This window comes from Melanerpes formicivorus, unplaced genomic scaffold (genome assembly GCF_026170545.1).
Source record: "Melanerpes formicivorus ecotype bairdi unplaced genomic scaffold, bMelFor1.0.p_v2 SCAF_8, whole genome shotgun sequence".
Taxonomy (NCBI): Eukaryota; Metazoa; Chordata; class Aves; order Piciformes; family Picidae; genus Melanerpes; species Melanerpes formicivorus.
Window position 1 is genome coordinate 8,564,045 of NW_027142360.1, and position 22,693 is coordinate 8,586,737.

General features: G+C 39.8%; 1 protein-coding gene across 9 annotated transcripts in view; it reads left to right on the top strand.

Moving 5' to 3' along the window:
* Positions 1-22,693, top strand: part of SOX5 (SRY-box transcription factor 5) — a 306,951-nt gene that overhangs the window by 35,643 nt on the left and 248,615 nt on the right. For 6 of the 9 annotated variants that reach the window (XM_068141932.1, XM_068141928.1, XM_068141930.1 and 3 more), the window contains exon 2: positions 4,334-4,565. In XM_068141932.1, coding sequence (XP_067998033.1) covers positions 4,335-4,565 — 231 coding nt within the window. In that variant the 5' untranslated portion in view covers position 4,334. The remainder of the gene's footprint in view (positions 1-4,333; positions 4,566-22,693) is intronic. The other 3 variants (XM_068141934.1, XM_068141935.1, XM_068141936.1) reach the window with 1 other exon arrangement.

The following is a 22,693-nucleotide window of genomic DNA, read 5'->3' on the forward strand; positions in this document are numbered from 1 at the left end:
GAACCACTAGTTGTAGATGGCATGAGGGGACAAGTCATGTGGACGCAGCATAGCTCTTCCTCTCCCCAGTGGAAAAGTCTAGCCATGCTGATGAGTAGACAGGGGATATCAGACCAAGCCTACAAAGACTCTGTTGCAAACTGAAGGGGAGTGAAGAAATGCATGGAGAAGCTATTGTAATGTGAATTCCATCAAATATTAGTGGCATAAGAGTGGGTTAGAAGAGTGAGATTTTACTTCCCTCAAACTAAACCAACCACCAAATCATTTTTGCTACCAGGAAAAACATTTATTTAATATGAGTTTAACAAAAGGCATGTGGTTTTTTTTACTGCAATTTCTGAATATGAAGAATCTTTTCCAAAAACAGGCAAAAGAGTTCCTTTACAAGAAATGGGGTCATATCTGAATTGCTCACCAGGTACTAAATCTTTAGTTTCATCCTAACCACTGATAAAGATTGAATATGGAGATAGGCTTTGTAATGTGGATGTGTCTCTATAGTAGGGTGAGTACTGCCTGTGTCCCACTGTGTCTGAACTTTGCAGATTTAGGTTGTCTAAAAAATGACTGTTTAGCTATTTATATTCAGTAGAAATTATTAAGGACAGTTCAAGATGCAGTTCTTCTTGCAGGTCTTAATTTACAACAGATTTCCTCTATAGAGGAATCTATTTTAGATTCAGAATCTGGTCCACCACTACTGTATTGCTACTTTTCTGAGGGTTTTGCTGTTGGTTTGTTTTTTTAAATTCTATCTGGAAGCTGATGTTTTAGGGAACATGTTTCTCATTGTAAATCTTCTGAGTTTAAACTAGTTCAAGAAGATGATCTTGAAGTCATATAAGTTGTGAACTGTCATGATATCAGTGAGGGTAGATCCAGGATGTTTGCAGTCCTTTGTGAAGATGGGATCATTCCAGTCCTTCATTAGACCTAGATCTGTTTCTAAGTTATCAGCTTCAGATAATGTTGTTACTAAGTACTTGGCTGTTTCCCTTTCCTTATTGTTTGTAATAGGACCTCTACTTAACTTCTCAGATACAGAATCTGTTAAGACCTAATATATGCTCAGTGGGAAAATGTAGATGTATGGAAAAAAAGAGAATTCAAGGATACATGGGGTGGGATCATTTGAAATTCAGAAAAGGGACCAGTAAAGCTATAGAGATAATGAAAGCCAATCTGTGAATGAATTTACCTTGTATCATACTGTGTTCTGCTCAGGAATCTGTCAGTGATTTCATTCTTTGCTGCAAAGTTTTTGATACTTACTTTCCTTTTGGATGACATTGCCAAAAGTAGATAGGGATTTATTTATTTAAATCTTCATTTTCTTGTAGAAATTACCTGGATGTTCATAAGGAGTAATTTATTTCTGCAAAACTCTGATGTTTGTCTTGGATGTTAAAGGGCTGATGAGATTTCTGAAGGACCGGATTATGCCTAACTTGTTGACTGTGGACAGAGCTACCTGGGAACAAGTTGTAGTCACTGTCTGAGTCATGCCGTGCATTGCTTTGAATGTCCTAGTGACGTGGAAGACTCATGCAGATTAGCTCCTTTGCTGCCATAGCCTTTTTAGTAATTTGTTACCCTTCAAGCATTGTGATGGGCATATGGCTTGTAATTTGAACTGCACCTTTAATGGCCTGCTAGAGGAGGGAAACAGTTTCTTCTTCTCTCTTTAGTATCACTGTAGGTTGGTCTACAGTCCAATCAACACATAGGTTTTTGGTTTACATCATAATAGTAATAATACCTTATACTGCTTGTGAATGGAGATGATCACCTCTATTGCCACCTTTACCTGGTTGAGGAATTCCCTGCAGAAGATTCTAACATCCCTGTTGGGAGCAGTGACAAGCAGAAGGGAATGCTGATCTGCAGTGTGCTAACTGAACACAGAGGAAACTCTATATTCAGTTACAAAGTTAGCAGAAGAGCTTTATTTCAACATGTTAGTCAAATTTTCATTGTGAAGCAGTGTGACAGAACCTGGGTGCTTCTAGTTTGGCAAGAGTATGGCTTTTTAACACAATTTGAATATCTTGTGTAGAATACAAACCATCAATAGAAAGCAAGGCACCCTTCCTGTTTTGGTGTCAGAGTGAAATGGAGTGGAGACTTCTGTAGGTGTTTTACAATATTTTTAGTAATTTTATAGAATTAAAATGTTCTAAAGTATCAAACATTATTGTGGAATAGTTAATGATTTTGTGTCCCTTTCCTTTTGTTTGCCAAAATTGAGGCAATTGCTTAAGTGCTGGTTTTCAGAGGGAGAGATTTTGTAAAAATCCAAGTTTTTTGTTAGAGGCAGTGTTGAAATGAATGATAAAAATGTTACCCTCAGAATCAATAGCAAATAGGTATCTTGTTGCAGCGCAATGCAGGATATGAATAATTCACATTAACTTCAGGAGGGAGTTCCATGCTTCTGCAAAAGAAAAGCTTGGGATAGGGAATGTCAAACATAGCTGTAAAGTGCCGAATTCAGTGGACTAGGAGAAAACTGCCAGTAAGAGTCTATCTGGTGATCTTTGTCTTTATGCATATGCTTCACTGCAGACATGTAGGTGGGAAAGCCTAGAAGACAGAAGTCAGGTAGGATGTATGAAGTGTTAGTCTGTTGGACTAAGTCAAACATTAATAGAAAATACAGATTGCTTTGCTGTGTGCAGGCAATAGGTGGTGTTCAGAACAGGCGATGTGCAGCTGAATACAGGTTCTGGTAGGGATTTTTTTCGTCTGAGGGGTGTTTGCATTTGTTTTGTTTGTTGGTTTGGGGTTTTTTGCTCCCCCTTTTTTTTTTTCCATTATATATATACATATAATCTAAGTTGTCTTAGGAGACAAAGCTCAAAATGAGATCATTAGAAACAAAGTCCTAACAAAGGACTGTTTAAAGTCACTGTTTGTTTTCAGACCCAGTTGACTGCTGCTAAGAACCATTTCGTGCTCAATATGCCAAATCGTATGGACATGCTTCACCTCACAGCAGCCCCACACATGGTTCAAGAGGCTGCTGAGCTTTTGAAATGCAGTCTTTTAACTGTGAAGTGGAAAATCAAAATGGGGTAATTAGAATCATAAATACTAGATTTTTGAGGAGGTGCAGTATTGCTTCAGTCTGTTTTTTCAACTTTTACATACAATAGTCTTCAGTAACCTTGTTCATAACTTCCAATTTTTCTATGAAATGATTCTCTTTTCTTCTTTTGGCTGTGTCTAGACATTTCTTGTTTCTCATTCCACTTCCAATTACAGATGCGCCTGTTTAGCAGAGTGGCCCCACTATATCATCCCTGCACATGCTTGGATTTTCATGAACAGTATTGCTGTAATTAATCCCAGAAGTTGTGTACATTTTAATGCTTCATTGGACCCCTCTATTTTGAAGACCAAGCTGGAAGTGCGCTGGGTTCAGATTGTCCTGTAAGAGTCTCAGTAGTGCCTGATTTGGATGAAAATTGCATTTTTCTAATGACATAAGGATTCTTTCAGTCCTTCTAAAAGTTGAAGAAATACATGTGCTGCCAGAGCAGTGTTATCAGTCAAAAAATTCAGACTGTGCATAATTTTTTACAATATATGCTCTGTGTATCTTTTTATATAGATAGAGATAGAAATCACATTTACCTGTGTGTTTTCCCTGATCTGGCTATATGTAGGAAGTATTGGGTATCTCAATAGCAAAGCTTCATTCACTCAGTACAGCCCTGAGTTTTTGTTGTCAAAAAGCCTAGATTATTAATGTCCAAATGTTTAATTGTTTAACTGTCCCAGATCTGGGAACCTGAAAAGACGCTTTCAGTGTGACTGTAACACTCTGGTGTTCACATGGGTGAAGTTTTACAAGCACAGAACTTTTGGCTCGATAGCAACTTATTTTATTTTACTTTATTTTTTAATGTTATGGTTAAATCCATGTGGATGATTATTCCTTAAAAACTAAATAGGCAATACCATGTGTCAGGAGACATTCTATCTTCTTACAGTCTCTTGCAAATACAAAACCAGATGGGTATTTTTGTAAAGGAATTGCATTTCATTATACAGTCTTCTTAGGTGAATTTTCATGTTTAAGAAAGCCAGAATACAAGAGAGTGCTATATTAGTGTATTATTCTCACAACAAACAAGCCACTGTTCTGTTGCTACCTGCTTGGCTATTGTTCCCAATTGTGTATGCTTTGCAGTGGTATTTGGATGGTTTCCTGCTCTCTGCCAGCACAAAAAAGGCATTTCTGTTACAATGGCCCCTAACCACACAATGACGGCATTAAGGATTTATTTGGAGGTTTCATTATTTTCTCCTCTTTTGTTCCTTCCAGGATGTCTTCCAAGCGACCAGCCTCTCCGTATGGGGAAGCAGATGGAGAGGTAGCCATGGTGACAAGCAGACAGAAAGTGGGAGAAGAGGAGAGTGACGGGCTCCCAGCCTTTCACCTTCCCTTGCATGTGAGTTTTCCCAACAAGCCTCACTCTGAGGAATTTCAGCCAGTTTCTCTGCTGACACAAGAGAACTGTGGCCATAGGACTCCCACTTCTCAGCACAACACAATGGTAGGTTTCCTAACGGTCTATTGTGCTTACATCCATTCTTTGAATTCTGCCTCTACAGTAGTTTGGCACCCAGATCTGTACTTTTATGGAGTATACAATGCACAGTTACACGTACAGAACATGCTACAATAATGTGAAAGCTTTGACCTAGCTGGACTGCCTTTACCCTCCACTACAAATGCTAAATCACCTGCAGTGCAAACTCTGCTTTTCCTCACCTTTGCCTGCTGGCATTTGGGGTGCTAAAATGTTTTAGCTACAGTGATGTGAATTTGAAGTGTATGTGTTCAGCAAACAGAAAATGGTTTTGGAACACTGTGAGTGAGAGTCAGGTTTGGCATGGTGTCTGAAATACCACCCCAATGCCAAGTTTATGTAATAGTAAGGCACAGAAGTCTGTATAAAGGGTAAAAAAAAAAAAAGCAACTTTGGATTTTGCATGGTTTAAAAACTCACATTGGATGTGTGTTTTGTGTGCTACAGATACCAACAAGAAAACTTGATTTGCTTATGGAATTAAATCAGCCTTACTTGTTCTTCACTTGTGAATTCCCACCTTTTTGTGCCTTTCCAGATTACACTGTGCACTTAATTCATTATGTTTAGCAGTCCACTGGAAGTCCAGAACTGGCTCCATCTAAAAGCAGACAAACAAAAAGCACAAAAAGTAAAGCTGTGTTGCTCACTAATATCAGTGTCACTCTTATAATGTGATGCATTTGGGCCCTTCATCCAGAATACTGTGATACATTTTGGAAAAGTTGAAAGGTGCAGGGAAAGGCATTGAAACCCCAGTTCTTGGGCACCTTGACAAAGCTGTCTTTTGTGAACACATACACATACACACACACACAGAGCTCTTGTCTGTTTACAAATTGACTGTAACTTTTCTGTTAGTTTCCCATTTTGACAAAGGCACTGACAATTTCACTTTAAGTGAAGATAATGAATGGACCTGCATATTTGAAGGTCTTTAATAAGGCATTGCAAAATAGGTGATAGTGTATTCTCATAAAAGCCTGCAGCAGCTCCATAGTGGTGTTTAAGCCCTTACAGCTCATTATGCATATGTAACAAGCCCTAAGTAAAAAGCCTTAGGGATTATTATTTCTCATAGGACCAAGTCAGTGGATATTCACTGCAACTGCCCTCCAAGACAGAATAATTCATTGATCCCCATCCACTTTTCTTCCTTTTTGGTTGAATGCTTAAGTTCAAACAGTGGTTTAGAATATTTAATTTTACTTTGTATTATTGCAACTTTAAATGAAGAAAGAATTACTTACAGGAGCACATGGCATTATCTTTTTCTACCTTGTTTACTTGTCATCCATTATCATATGGTTTATGGAGGTGTTCCATCCAGTGGGATGTTAGGATATGTAACTGGTGTATGAGCTTTGCTGGATTTTGGCCTGTTTTAAGAGTGTACTGAAGATAAGATGTTGTTCCTGACAATATTTAAGTAAATAGATAAACTTCTGATTATGCCAGTGGTATAGAATCAGATCCTAATGAAATAAAAAGCCACTGACTTCTAAGGAGCCTTACAAGAGTATTTGAAGTACAATTCACTGACATGCTTAACTTTAAATCATTTTCACTAACTTCTCTATTCATTTATAGTTTTTAAGACCAAAAATTTAGCTCGTCATCTAGTGTACCTGTGTCCAGTTCTGGCTCCCCAGTTCAAGACAGTCAGGGAACTGCTGGAAAGAGTGTTAACAGAGGTCAGTAAAGATGATTAGAGTACTGGAGATCTCTCTTATGAGGAGAGGCTGAGAGACCTGGGGCTCTTTAGGCTGGAAAAGAGAAGACTGAGAGGAGATCTTCTCAATGCCTATAAATATCTAAAGGGCAGGTGTCATCAGTGGTGCCTAGTGATAAGACAGGAGGCAGTGGACACAAACCAAAACAGAGGAAATTCTAAACATGAGGAGAAGCTTCTTTGCTTTGAGAGTGACAGAGCACTGGAACAGGCTGCCCAGAGAGGCTGTGGAGTCTCCTTCTCTGGAGACTGGCTGTGTTCTGGTGCAACCTGATCTAGATGACCTGCTTTGGCAGGAGGGTTGGACTAGATGGTCTCTGGGGGTTCCTTCCTTCCAACCCCTACCATTCTGTGGTTTCTGCTATGAAGGCTATATTTAATGTACTGTGCAAGCAGTGTGATCTTTCTCTTTATAATACAAGATAGTAAATGATTGTGTGTTTTAGACAGTTGTGCTGTAGTAGTGAGATGCCAGAAGCTTATCTGAAACATGTTTGGATTGGTTTTGTCTTCATACATATTTAAGAAAATTTCCAGTTTGTGTGACTGTGACATTTTGTTAACATCTGTCTTTTAATGGAGAGTGTCTCGAAAAATCATCACCCAGATAGGTCAGCAAGGAGGTAGCCTTTGTGTCTTCTGAAAAAAGGAAGTGATCGATGTAAATGAGTAAAATACACATAATCACTTGCTCTGCTGTTGTGGTATGTAGATACAAGAAGGGAGTAACTGAACCTAGTGCTTGGGTAACTTGTAAATGACTTCAGTTTGGGTGATTAGCAGTTACAGAAGTAATTTCCAGAGGGTATTTGCTTTGGTAACCTTGCAGAGGTAAATTTTATACTGTTTGAATTGACTTTTTGTGCAATTTTATAGTCTATGGGAAGCAAATCCAGGTGTATGCACATGTACACACACCACCACACAGTGCAGTCCAGTCCAGTTGTATTGATAAAACTCCAGCAGTGTGCTTCACACTTGTTAATGGCTTGTCAGCTGTACTACCATACCTACTAACAGACTCGGCAAGTGACTGTGGAGCTCTCGTTTGGCAGCTGTCAGCAGGGTACTCCTGTACAGATCTCTCAGGCGTCCGATACCACAGGATCAGACTTGCAGCCAGTTTGAAATCATGCAGTGCATTGCTCTGCTGCACCCTTCTAAACCATACTGCTTTGTGTAATTCTTAGATACACATGATATAGATCCAGAGAGATCTTTCTGCACTAGCTACATGTACAGCGCCCATTTGTCTTGGGGAGTAAGCTCAGCAGAAGGCAGCAACAGCCAAGGGGACTGGAAAAGCTATGAGATTACACAGCTTTGTCTCATCAGAAGGCTGCATGCTGAATTCCTTTTGTGACTGCAGCCATCTCTGTCCCCTCGTTCTCCCTCACAGTGCTGGGTCAAGGGACCCAGTGAAGGGACAGTTAGGAAAACAATTTAAATCTTGAGAATCAATTTCTTGGCCTCACTTTCCTAGCTGCTGTTTTGCCCTGTGTATCATAGATTACTTCCAGCTGTGCTTCCTTTTACAAGTCCTGCCAGCGTGGACATCCGAGGAGCCTTAAGGTAAAGGGCTGATTGTACCAGAGTATTAACTCAACAGTTTGGCCAACTTAGACCTGGGCCAGTTTGCCTTGTTACACTTTGCCAAGTTGGAACAACTTCCATCTTAGAGACACAGCTCAGAATACTGGATAAATTTTATAAAAGAGCAGAATCCCTAGAAAGAAGTCTTCCAACGTAACCAAAATTGGCAAAAAGCTTCAAACCCCATTTTCAGATCAAAATGAACAGGGCATTTCTGAGAATGCTGGAACTGCAGCCTGAGAAAAGTTAGTGCAGTAGGCACAATCTGAATCACAGGAGGCTCCATCTGAACATCAGGAGCGCTTTTTGGTGTGTAGGGTGACTGAACATAGGAACTGACTGCTCAAAGAGGTTGTGGAGTCTCCTTCCTTGGAGATACTTGAAAGCAGTCTGAACATTGGCCTGGGCAGCTGACTCTAGGTGGCCCTGCTTGAGCAGGGGAATTGGACAGGGTGACTGCCTGAGGTCCCTTCCAACCTCAGTCATTCTGTGGTTCTGTGAACTGTGGGGGCAACTCTATCCCAAACTGTCTTCGTCTTGACAGAAGAAACTAGATACTTACCCAAAGCAGGAAAGCTAAAAAGTGGGAGCACTGATGAGAAGAGAAAAAATAATTTATCAGACTTAAGGGCTCAGTAGAAAATTAAAGATAAATCATTTGACATAGAATATGTCTGAGGCTTCCCTTAGGACATTCCTAGCAGGCCATAAGCTTAGTGGGAAACACTGGGGGATTAGAGTATCACTCAGTACCTATTTTGAAGAAACCTATTAAGGCTACAGGATTTGGTTAGCACAGATAGTTGTTAGCTCATCTAAATTACAAGGTTTGGGGTTTTTATTTCTATTTGTCTGCCTTAACGTGTTGATTTTGCCACCTCTCAGGACGCCCCATCTCACTAGCACTGTCTGTGTGCTGCTTTCTGAAAATAAGAGTTGTCAAGGCTAAAAGCACTGATTGAAGTGTTTAGCACAAGCATGAGATACTGTGGTCAAATGTGACTGTTCTTCACAGTAGAATATCAATCAAATGCTGGGCAAGAGTCAAAAAAAGAGTTCTGACCAAAAGCTCAAACAGATAAGGTGTAATTTTGCCACAGTCCAGTTGTTCCAAGCTGCATGACTGCACTGCTGGCCCACATTTGTCCTGCACTTTCAGTGGGGTTTGGAATTAATTTTAAGCAGTGCTTTAAGTTGGTAGGAATACTGCAGTGTGCTGTTAAGTAGCTTTATTGCTTCACACTAAAAAATGTTGCATTTTTGTGGAGAATGTAATTTGAGAATAATACTAAGAAATTTAAGAGTAATACTAAGAAATTTTGTTCATATTAAGAATAGAAGTACTACTGGTCAAAGAGCTTACCAATACATTCCTTCATGCTTTTTCCCTACTTGTCCAAAATAAAAGGCTGTTTAATGCTGCATTTGAATTCTCTTATCACATACATCCTGGCCTGCACATCACCTGTTGGTCTGGGGTCATCAGCATGTGAATAGTGTTGGATCAGAACAACGTGCAGCTAGAGCACTTAGCTACTATTCAGAAGTTGCAAAGAGAATGGAAATCTGAATGCATATAGCTTTTTAAAAGTCAAATAGGACTCTAATTATACTGAGCTAAAGAATGCCTATTAAAAAAAAAACCCACAATGGTTTTTAGAGAAATTTTAATTTCCAGTGTACCTTTGTGCATCAAGCTTAGGATAAGTTATTGTGATGGTACAATGCACAGTGTTGTGAACACCAGTGCCGTTATTGTGCCAGCTCTAATAATGAGAATTTCATTGTTTGGGGAGAGCAGTCTCCTACACTCTAGACAAAAGTGTAATTACTTTTGAACGATGTGGAATGTGCTCAGTTTAATAGCACAGAGAATAGATTCACAAAGATTCAGATAAAGCTAGCTAGCTTGGAAGCCATATGTGCAGTGTGGCAGTATGAAATTGTTAGCAGGCACCGTAATTACAACACACACACACACAATTTCACAGTTTAAACTATAAACTGTTGTTTTTGTAAGAGGTAGACAGGCTTATCTGAACAAGACTAGTTCAATTAAAACAAAGCAGAAAGTGTGGTAAGTTTGCATTTGTCTTTTTTTTGGAAGCTCTTTCCTTCCTCTCTTCATGGTAAATTGATATTTATAAGATGATGAAACCACATTGTTGCAAACATCGCATTATAAGTGTTATCACAAAAGTAGCACATGAAAGCAATTTCCACAGATATAATTTCAGGCTTGTATCAGAGTTTGATCTTTTCAGTCTTTACACTTGCACCAGTTCAGAGAGTGACTCTGCAAACTGTTAGGAAAGGGAACAAATAAAGAAGAGTCAGCAAGCGCCCATCAAATAGCTGTAGAAGTTTGCTACTGCGTCGTTTAGTCCAGACCCTGGAAAAGTCTCTGCAGTCCTTCAGAGCCAGTCGTAGTAGAGCCAGGGAAAACTTTGATGCCTTTAATATTTGCCTGACAAAGTATCTTCCATTTAAGTTACTAGAAACTGTCCTCCTTGTCGTGATCTGTGTTCTCCCAGCTCTCCAATCCTGTCCCATCTATGAATGTAAGTGGTGTTTACAGCAGTTCCTGGTAAACTGCTTGTTGTGTGGGTCCTATATTAAGGCAAATAAACAAACAAAAAAGAATGTTTGAATTGTTCAGGTGGGGCAGGGATGAAAATCTTAGTGCAGTGCAGGACCAGTATACTAGTTTATGGAAGTTCCCTTGGTTTGTTCTTCCACTGTTTTAATGCAGTGAGTTTTGCTTACTTGTGGCCATGGAGAGCCAGACTGGATAATGGAACACTCCAGCTGAAGTCAATGGGCAGAAAGACTGGCTGAAGATGACCCCTTAGTGTTTTAATCTGATTCTGGAAGGTCCAAAGGTTGGTTAGGGGACAATAAATATGTAATGAAGTAGGAAAATGTTTCTTTTTTCCCCAACCAGGAGGGTTAGAACTACATTTAAAACAATAAATTAACAAATCAAGACCAGACTTATCATCTATAAATTGCCTGAAATACAGGGCGCAGAGGGCTGTAGTTTTTAAAGGCCATGAAGAGAAGTGGAAACAGCAGTTGTTTGTTTTTGCTGAAGATCATCTTACTGTGAAGCAGTCACGTTTTTAATGGATTCATTTGAATGCAGTTAAGCAGAAAATAATCAACAGAAAAGTAAACACCTTTGTTTCATAGAAGTGCTGGGAATTGTATGTATCCATTGTTTGCAAATGATTATATGCCTCAAAATCAATTCATTGACTTCATACTGAAAAATATCTTCATTTAAGCTTCTTGCATAAATACTAACAAAATTTATTTCAAGTGAATTGCTGAAAAATTCCACAGGGAAAAAAAAAAGATAGGTAAAACCATAAACCCCACAGTCTGTAGGAGCAGTTGAACCAGATGGTCTCTCTTACAATGAAAAGAACTATTAAATGCACGATGTTTAATTCCAAGTTAGTATCTCAATCCGGACTGCCTTCATGAAGTAGCTCAGTTTGGGATTACAGACATTTACTGCGACCTGCTAGGTAATTTCACTGAGAATGCTACATTTTTACTAGGAATAGTGCACTCCGGTAGGTCTGCCTATTGGTATGGGAATCTCTCATGTCTTGGAAGTGTAGCAGTGTGCCCAAAGTAGTCCAGGAGACTGGGACAACGATGTCTTCAGGAGGAAGAGTGGATGAGGCAGGGGAGACTACAGATTTGGAACCAGATTTGGAACCTAACAATTTTAGGAGTGCAGAGAAAGATGAAGACTAGGGTATGGACAAAGCCCCATCAGGACTGCACAATGGAGTGTTCCTACTTCTTGATGAACACTTTTGCTTTCAGCAGTCAGTTCCTAGCTGCGATGTAACCTACATAGGTTCTACAGTATGTCCATCCTACTGGAACGCAAACAGTAGATGTGGACTTCAGATAGTTTCTCCAGCTCAGGTCTATCACCTGTGGCACTCCATCCAAATGTATTCTGAAAGGCTACCTTTTTGTTGTTGATAGTGAACCTTTGTGTTAGAGAGGCTGCCAATTAAACACCCAGGTCTCCATGGCTCTGGAAAGAGAAGGCATCAGAGATTGAGTTTAGTTTTCGTGCTTTGTCTTTCAAGCCGTGGGTTTATCTCCTTTGGCCCAGCTTCTGCACTGGTAAGTTTGTGGCCTTGGGCTGGCAGTGTAACAACTCTCTAAAGAGTGTTCGACTTTGCTACTCTTACCTGACAAATGCCTCAAGGCAAGGCCCGTGGGAATCTAAGCTGATTATACTTTGCACCTTACACAGTGCAAAATTCTACTTTTGCACCCCACCTTGACACATTTTTTTACTTCACTAATTGCCTATTCATTTTAAAACTTCCAGAAACTTTTCCCCGGGTTCTTTCTGTCTGCTGCATACACTTTTCACGTCCACTTTACTTCCTCCAAGCAGCTTGTGTGGCTTTCTCCCCTTCTGTGGCTTTCTCCCCTTCCTTTCATTGTAGGTGAAAGCTTTTGTTTTTTTCCCTGTTTCTGGCTTTATGAGAACAATATTACTCATCACTTTCTGTTTGCTTGCTTGTCCTCTGGAAACCTTATTTTGCCTTTTCCATTTTCTTCCTCTGCTTACTTATTTAACTTAGTAATTTTTATTTTTTCATCCATTCTAAAGCCTTTTAATAAATAGCTCATATGAAGACATTGCACAGTACAAGAAAGTATTGTGCTTCTGCTTGGGCAGAAGGTCAACAAAGTAGAGAACGGTTGTTTCTTGGTATGCAGCTCTACTTTCAGTAGAGATATACCAAAACTGAAATGCATTGTGAAGTATTGGTCATGGTTTCTTGAATTTCAGCACTGCAAGAAATCTCTTGATTATCAGCTCTGACTCCTTGAGCTGCCAGAATCTTCTGCTACACTCAGTACTCACAGTCATGTTTTACAGTCTCTTCTGTCACTGTGAAAAGCTGGTGTCTGTAGTTAGGATGTTACCCATTGCAGCAGCAATTTGAAGCCTTTCTTTCTTTTCTGTGATTTTAATGGCTCAGTGAAATACTCCATTTATTTTTTCTCTAAGTAGGACTTCTCAGGTTACACAAATTTAAGTTGGATTAGGCTGTGCCAAGGCTAGATTGCTTTCACTAATTTTCTCTGCCATCACCAGTGCTTTTGCAGATCCACCAGGAGTAGTGATGGTTGGAGTAGTAATAAAAATGTGGCTTCAGGCAGTTGCTAGCATTTAAAGTGTCATGTCACCTACTCATGCTTTTTTTTTTCTTTCATGGAGCTAACTACTTCCTGTTGAGTATATCAGTGAAATGACAGCACCTTCTTCACTGTAATAAAGAGGATTATTAATTTTTTCTAGAGATTTGTGGCTGGAGAAGAACCTGTGGTAAAACAAACTAAAGATTCCAATGTATGTTTGCTTAAAATACGAGCATCTGACATAGGTGGGTTACCTCCTAAGGCACATTCAGAAGCCTCCCTACAGAAGACACACTACAATGTTCCTGGACCAACCCATGTTCCAAAGTGTTTCAAGCAATTAAATGAAGGAAGCAAACTTTCTTAAGTAAAATCAGGAGTTTTTTGTCTGAAGTAGCAAGCTTGTCTGAATAGTTTGGCCAGCCTCACTTCCAAATTCTCTTTGTTTCTTTTCCCAGTTTCAGCACAGTTGTGTGACACCTTTTCAAAGGGGAAGTAGACTTGATGAGTCCTGTGGATTTAGCATCAGTAGATAAATCAGTGGATGTAACTGAGCAGAGTTGGTGCCCAGTTTAACTAAGCATAATTTTTGCCAGAGCAATGTAAACAGGACTGTCATTGTGTGTGGAAATAGTATGTTTCAGTGTCCTTTTTAAAATGCTTTTAAAACTCAATCCACCCAAATGAAAAAAAAGGGCTATGAAGGTTAACTTTTTGTAGTTTCTACATGCAACAGGCAAATTATATAGAATGTTCAAAACACAGACCAATAAAATCTAACATCAGACTGTTATTATCTTTATTTATATTGTACCCAGAGCATGATTTATTTTTATAGAGACAGAAAAAAGAAACATTCCTGCCCCAGAATGCTTAGCTTATGACCCTGTTCCTGCGAAATAATCTGGTTGATTGGAACCTAATGCTCATGGTAGCAAGAGGGAGGGAAGGAGAGGTCACCAACTATAACTCCTTCTGCACATAGCTTTTTGTAGGATTGCAGTTTGATGACACAAAATAAGAAATATTATAGCAAAAGGTAAAATCTTTCTGACATCTCAAGTCTGAATCACTGTGGTACATTGTTTGTGTACCTGTACACTAAGTCATGTCAGATGGGGAAGCTTGCATTGCTTATTAATATCGCTAGCCAGAAATAATACAAACTGTGTGTGGTTCAGACCTTTCTCTGTGTTGATTTTCAGACTGAATTTAAAGTGTGTGTTTCATCTTCAAAACTGTGAAATAACCCTTTTTTTTCTCATTCTTTTCATTGTAAACTGCTGCAGTTGTAATCAGGGGATTACAACTCAGGTTTGGATCCATCTGTGTTCAGAGGCAGTAGCATTTGCTGAGGTTAGCCTCTAGCTGCCTAGGATCTGTGCGTCTCCAGAAAGCATCTCTGTACCAACCATAGAATCATTTTGGCGGGAAGAGACCTTTAAGATTGTCAGGTCCTCCTGTTAACCCATGTCGCTCAGCACCACATTTACTTGTTTTTTAAAATCTCTCTAGGGTGACACCAACATTTCCCTGGCCAGCCTTTTCCAGTGTTTCACAACCCTTTCAGTGAGGAAACCTTTCCTAGTATCCAACTTAAACCTCCCCTGGCACAACTTGTGGCCATTCTCTTTCACTCTGCCTCTTGTTACTTGGCAGAGAAGACTGACCCCCACCTCTCTCTGGTGGTGATAAGGTCTCCCCTAAAGCCTCCATTTCTCCAGGCTAAACAACCCTGTTTCCCTCAGCTGCTCCTCATAAGGCTTGTGCTCCAGACCCTCCACCATCTTCCTTGCCCTTATTTGAACATGTTCCAGCACCTCAGAATCTTTATTGTAGTGAGGGGCTCAAAACAGAACCCAGTATTTGAGGTGCAGCCTCACCAGTGCTGAGTACAGAAGCACAATTACTTTCCTGGTTCTGCTGACCACACTATTTCTGATACACATCAGGATGCCGTTGGCCTTCATGGCCACCTGGGCGCATTGCTGGCTCATGTTCAGCTGGCTGTTGACCAATACTCCCAGGTCTTTTTTTCACCAGGCAACTTTCTGTAGCATTACTAGGGCTTGCCATGACCCAAGTGTGGGATCCAGCACTTGGCCTTGTTGAACCACTGGCCTTGACCTGGCCTTGACCTGTCAATCTAAACTATCCCTGTAGAGCTTCACTACCTTCAAGCGGATCAACACACCTGCCTAACTTGATGCCATCTTTAAACTTCCTGAGGGTTCACTTGATCCACCCCATCCAGATTATTGATAGAGATATTTAAAAGGCCAGACCCCAGTACTGGGCCCTGGGAAACACCACTTGTGATCAGCTGCTACCTGGGTTTAAAACTCCATTCACCACCACTCCGGGCCAGACCATCCAACCCTTTTTGTATCCAGCGAAGAGTATGCGCATAAAGCCATGAGCAGGTAGATTGTACAGGAGAATACTGTGGGAAACAGTGTCAAAAGCTTTACTAAAATTGAGCCAAACATTGTCTACAGCCTTTCCCTCATCCACTGAGCAGGCCACTGACATAGAGAGAGATCAAGTTAGTCAAGCAGGACCTGCCCTTCATGAGTGCATGATGGCTAAGCCTGATCTTCAGGCCTGTAGTTCCCTGGATCCTCCTGCCAGCCCTTCTTTTAGATGGGCATCACATTTGCTAACCTCCAGTCAATTGGGACCTTCCTGGTTAGCTAAGACTGCTGGTAAATCATAGAAAGGGGCTTACTGAGCACTAAATGCAGAGCTTAGGGGATTTAGAGCTCTGTAGGAGAGAGCTAGTTTCTTGTATACTTTTCAGTTATATCTGTGGGGCTTTTTATGGTATATGACAACAGTCAGAATAGTAAATTTCTGTTGATTATAGGTCTCCTGATGCAGTAAGAGTACATTTTGGCTCTAGGAAGGAAGTTAGCATGAACATAGTCACTAATACAAGGATGCAATGTCATGTCAATCACAATGTCACTTTTGAGGTGGGGATTTAAGGGTGAGGACTAAATTTTTATTAACTATATGTCCAGAAGTAAACTAGTAACTTTAGGTTTAACTTTACAGTTAATGGAAGTGAGAAGGCAACAGCAGAGTGTGATTCCTTTTATCCTAACATAGTTTCTAAGTAGGTCAGACATATCACACCCTAGAAGTGCCTGTTTTTCTTCATAGGTTACAACTGGAGCTTAGGGTGATAAGCTCATCTGTTGATCCCTGTAGTTCAAAAATCTTCAGTTAGATAACTTCAACCCAAAAAGCCTTGAGTAAGAGTTGATTGCCTGGACAGAGAAATTGCTTTTTTTGTAAATAAGTATTTGCTATTTAGTGCTTAGATCTATTGGTAATAGAAATCATTGTGTATCTCAGAGCTCTGAACACTCACAGACTCATAGAACAGTAGGGGTTGGAGGGGACATTCTGCCGAAGCAGGTCACCTAGATCAAGTTGCACAGGAAAATGTTCATGTGGGCTTTGAAAGTCCAGAAAAAGAGACTCCACAGTCTCTCTGGGCAGACTGTTCCAGTGCTCTATCACTCTCAAAGTAAAGAAGTTTCTCCGTAAGTTTAGGTAGAACTCCCTGTGTTTCAGTTTGTGCTCACTGCCTGATGTATCATTGGGCACCACTGAGAAGAGTCTAGTGTGGTACTCTTGACCCTAGCTCTGGGCAGTCTGATCTAGTGTGAGGTGTCCCTGCCCATGGCAGGGAGCTTTGAACTAGATGATCCTTGAGGTCCCTTCCAACCCTAACAATTCTGTGATTCTATGATTCTATGTATTTTTCCTGTTTTCTTGTGGTCAGTGTAAACTTAGGTTTTGGGCAGAGACCATAGCTTCATTTTTGAAGCCGTCAACATCAGTATTGGGTAATGTATTGACACAGGGCCACAGCGAATTCTCTATTTTTCCACATGGATAAACTAATTTGAAATCTTACTTTTACATCTAGGGCTTGTATCTTTATTTTGCTCTGTAAAATGCCACAAACAGTTGTTGGACTCCATACTTGTAATTCCATAAATATTAACAAAAATGGCAAGTTTTCAGTTTACTGGATGAAATTGGACTGTGGTTCCAGCTTCCCAGTTGTTGATTTATCACTGGTAATTCACTTTGCTTGTCTGTCCCATTGTACTACTGTATAAATTGGACTAGATGATCTTGGAGGTCTTTTTCAACCCTAACGATTCTGTGAAATTAAGGCAATTATATTTGTCCTTCATCCATGATAGTCCATAGTCTATTCAGTGTTTCCAAACTCATGGAGGTTCTTGAGTGCCATACAGTGAGATTGGGCTTCAGTTCACCAGACTTGGGGCACAGAAAAGTTAGGTGGCTGGGCTCTCTTCACAGTTAATGGAAAAAGATAACCACCTTTGTCCAATCTTAAAATAAGCATCTAAGGCAAGAAAGATAAATTGCCCCCTGAAAGTGCTTGTTTGTTGACTATAGAAGGTTCTTTGATGACTAGTTTAGACTAGACATCTAATTTGGGGCTCAAATTAGGAGAGAGTAATCCCATTCATGATACATGATGGTGTTAAAAAAATAACATGCATTCCTGTATAAATACTCTCTTGTGTTTTCCTAGAAGTAACCATGTTTGTTTGTTGTTTGTTTGGTGGGGTTTTTTTAATGTGTGAATATTCTAGCTGACTTCTTTTTTAATCAGCACTGGTGGTATTTGTTGGGATTTTCCCTAAAAGCAAGCCTTTTGTTGTATATTCAGCCAGAAATGTTAAGTTCAAATAACAAATTTTACACGTACATGTACAGTTTGAAATGTGTTGGTTAGCAACATGAATTGGAGAACAGAAGCGATCCAACATGCCTTTAAAAAGGCTATTTTGAGAAGATTCTCTCAGTACTGAAAAATGGTGTTGGTTCAGTGGTTTCTCCCTTTATAAATGTAGGGAATTACTTCTCACTTACTGTTAGAAACTTATGTGCTTAATAAAGCGTTCATCATTCTTACTATAGGTGGCAATGAATGTCATATCCTATTATTAAATTTAATTCATTAAAGAGAACACAGTGTGTCTCTGAAACGTTGATTTAGCCTCTCTTGGTCATTTTTGTAGCAGTACTGGCATGTCCAAATGACGTGCATGGGCTCAGCAGCTAAACCCAGTAATATATTAGTTAAGAAACTGTAGTTACTTTCCAGTCTTAGTCTGTAGAAACCTGTCTGCTGTGCTTGTTTTAATTCTCTTTATGTCCTCATCTGTGTAATCCAGAAAGTAGATACATATACATGTGCACAGTTTCATGTTTTGGCATTGTATTTGGTATATTGTGTGCTGCGACTTGTATCGTGCCTGCAGGCCATAGGAAAACGACACAAATTAAACATGAAATAGAGAGGAGACATAATTTAAAACTTACAAGTTCTAGAGCTGCAGTATGGCATCTGAGAGTTGTAACATATTGCAAAAACTTTACCCTATTTCCCCAACAAGAAGACCGTGTTTTCAGCTGTGTGGACTGCTGGAGACAGGCAGCTTTCTTAGCTCAAAATAGCTGTCACTGCATTTTATTTGAGAGAGTATCCTGACCACTTCCACACATCCTCTGCCTGCGTTCATGTCGAGCTACACAGGTCAGTGTTCTCCTCTGCTCTCTTCCCTGATTCTGTAATTATATTTATTTTACACAGACATGTGAGTTCCCTTTTCTCTTTTACATATGTTGTTTTCCTTCATGCTGAGAAAACTCCACAGCCTGACAGGGCGCCTTTTTCTTTTTTCTTTTTTTTTTTCCCCCCTTTTCCTTTTTATTTTTTTTTTTCCTTTATTTTTAAGCACTCCAAATTCTATCCAGCTTTAAACTCTTATGTTTATAACCCTGAATATCTCTAAAATGTCTTTACCTAAAACACTTTATGGTTTTATTACCAGGTTTATGCCAGTAATAATATTCACATCAGCTTTCTTAGGGATAATCTTTAAGCAGAACCTAGCAAGAAAGGCTTTGAAAACTATCATTCCCAGGAACGCAAATCTCAGAACATGAAACATCGGTTTAATCGCCCTCTCTGACAACTTAACACGACAGATTGAAAAATACAAGCCGATATGGAAGTGGGATCAATGGATTATCAAAGTCCTAAACATCTTCTCTTGGGCAGGGGGGGTGGAGGGGGGTGAGCTTTGGGGTCCGTTGGCATGCGTAAGACATGAAGTTTGCATAGCTTACCGCAGATCCAATGCTGTCTGACTGGCAGGGAAGTTGAGAGGGAGAGAGAGAGAGATTTACATGAGGGAACTCGGGGGGCTTTGTCACGGCAATTGTATAAAGTGATATACAGTGCAAATCGACTCGAGCATGTCCCTGGATAGCAGGCGGTTTACAGCCTCTTCGAGCAGAGATTACTGCTTTATCTTGTCATACTAAATTAACGTGGCAGCACTCTGTTAAACAGTGGTGACCTCTTCATCTGTGGAAATTGCTGCCTAGAGGAGAGATGGTATTTAAGACTCTTTCTCTCTCTCTTTCTCCCCTCCCCACTTTCTCTCCCTCTCCCCCTCCCTCCCTCTCTCTGTCTTTTTTTTTCCCTGTAGGGCCCTCAGGCATTTTGGGCTAGGTTGTAACATTAAAGACAAAAAGAAAGAAAGAAAGGGGGAAGGGAGAGGCTTTTAACATCAAGGTGACAACAGCTATGTGTTAATTGGGCCTTTGTTGTTTGATTAATAGCCACTTTGGTGTAGAATATTAAGACAGTTGTTTGGACAACTTTCTAAAAATGACATGTCCTTTCAGTAAATTAGGATTAAGCAATCTTCTCTGGTCTACACATTTTAACTCTTTATTGTTGTTGTACCTAGTCCTAAATTTACTGTTATTTAGGAGTGAGCATGCTGCCTGGCCCTCCTCAGATGGTGTAGATTGACATTGTTCTCTCCAGTGGTACTTCATTGAGCAGCTCTCATGCTGGTATTATTGAGGGTCAAGGTGATAAAAATACCACTGAAAGGTAGTTGGGCTCTTGTGCTAGGCTCTGTCAGAGAATTTCCAGAATTAAATAATGGTCCTGGAAATACAGCTAAAGCAGCCAAGGGGCATAGCCCTTTCATTGGGATGGCACTATGATGCAGAACAATGGGAAGAATGCATCTTGTCCTCCTGTCTTTTTCAGTAAACTGAAGTGATGAAGGGGAGAATGACCTCTCTTCCTTAGACCAGGTTTTCTGTTTCTGATTTTTGTGTTTACTATGCAGTGATTCATTGTGGGACCAATCCAAAGCTCTTTGAAGTCAATATAAAGACTGCTTTGTCTTTAATAGGCTTTGGATCAAGGCCCACATGACCTTAGGACAAATGATTGCAAATCAGTGTTATGAAGCGCTTTTAAATTTGCAAGCATACGTGTCCAAAGGAGTAATTTTTGCTGTAATTTTTTATAAACAGTTAGGAGGCCAGGTGAAGATTGTTTGGCCAGCCCAGCATTGGAGATAGCGGTATGTTCTGAAATTGGTAACGCAATGGCTGCATGTCTGGGTGAAGGAGACCTTCCCTACCTCTTCCTTTGCTGAATCTGTTCCTATGTTCTGTTCCTATGTTGTTAAGGTTATCAGTTAACAAAAGAAAAAGCTTCTATGTCAGAAGCGCAGTACTGACTCTGGGATGCCATAGGACTTTCACTACTTCAGTCATATGAAGAAGGTTATGGATATTTAATGATCTGAGATGGAAAATCTAGCTTGGATTTTTCCTTCCAGTAGACAGTTGTTCCTTACTGTGAATTTCTTGAGCTGCCACCTACACAGATTCATGCAAAATTCTGTGCATTTTCTATGTAACATTTTCAGAGGCAAGCTTTTATTCACTTCTCTGAGATGCCAGCAAAGCTTATTTTTGCAGGAGAATATTTGCCATTTGAGATGCAATGTATCTGTGAACAGTGATGTTATCGTTATTTTCTTTGGGTGAATTTTGAAGGCCACTGAACTGAGCACTTAAATGAGAGATATGGGAAGGACTGACTTCCTGATTTATTATTTTTAGAAATCAATGCATTTGATAATTTATGTAAAGCTTACAGAGGCCACCTAAGTGGCTCATGAATTGATCAGCAGCCAGCAAAAATGAAAGCTAATGAGCTGATTTCAGTAGCAAGTTGCTCATTAGCAGGTAGGCTCACTGATCTTTCAGGTTTTCCAGTTCAGTCACATGGTCTTCCCATGTTCTTGGATGAAGTAGTTTCCTTAAACAAAACAAAACAAAACAAAAAAGCAGGCATGGAAAGGTTTTGAACATTTTCTCATTGCTTTGGCATATACATTTACAATAAATGCTTGGTATTGGGCTAGAGGGAGAGCTACCTAATGGTTTGCAGGGCTAAGTCTGTGCCCGTCACTACATCTCAACAACTTTCAGGTGCTGGAATTGAATTTATTAGTGAATTTACAAGATGTATGGAAACAGAAGTATGGAGCCCTCTTCTCTGTTTCCGCACAGAAATTGGCGAGTTCCCAGCATAGCACTTCATTCAGCATGGCATTTTCAGCCCAGGTTTTCTCCAGCTCAACAGTCAGATGAGCGATATTAGAAACTGCATTACTGTGCAGAGCTATGTGGTATGTGCTTTCCCCCATTCACAGTCAGCACCATGGACCATCCTGGTTAGATAACACCCATGTGTATTTCCTCCTTTCTCCTCATAATAGGTTGATGTCTTATATGAAACACTTTGGTGATTCCAGTAGGATTTTTCTAGGGCGTACACAAAACCTAGCTTGTTCAGCCCTGTCATCCTTCTTGGTAGAGATACTCTGAACTGAAGAAGTAATGGGAATGAACCTCCCTCTAGGAAGTGCTCTTAAGGGGAAGTGAAATACTAAAGAAGTAGTGTGGATTTTACGTACTAAGGCTCATAAACCTGCCTAAGAGCAGGGGTTTAGCTTTGTGCATTTATAGGGTACATTGATGTCCAGCATGCCCACTGATGCCTTTAAAATTATTTTTTCCTTTTGGTAATGAAGCAAATTAATAATTAATCTTTTTGAAAAGCAAACCCACTGTTTTAATTACCAAACCTCTAATAGAAAATTCTTGAATCCTTATGTTATTTATATTGTGTAAGTACAGATGTAAAAGTATGTAGGGTGCGTGTATATCTCTCTCTATATACATACATACATACACAAACAAACATAATTTAACTATTTCTTGCAGACATGAGGAATACACTGCTCCTAATCAGACTGGTAAGAAACAGATTCCTGACAGAGTTGCCTGAGGCCCCTGCAAAAGAGGGACTCTCAAAACATATTTTAAAAATAATTTTTAAAACAACAGATTCTCCAAACCTGAGGAATAGATTTTCAGCTGCCTGATTTGGCTTGAAATGAGTTGGCTGGATCAGTTCTGGGGGTTTTTGTTTGTTTGTTTTGGGGTGTGTTTTTATTATTTTTTTTCCTTTTAAGCAAGTCTATAAAGCTTTGATGAATCTGGCTCATTGTTTAGCACTTATCTCATGAGTAAAGCTTGAGAGGTTTGGCTTGAAACTTACCAAATCACATCTTTGGAAAATGGCCCAAGCCTATTGATTTATTTTGGGGGAAAAAAATCTGAAGCAAAACACAACCAA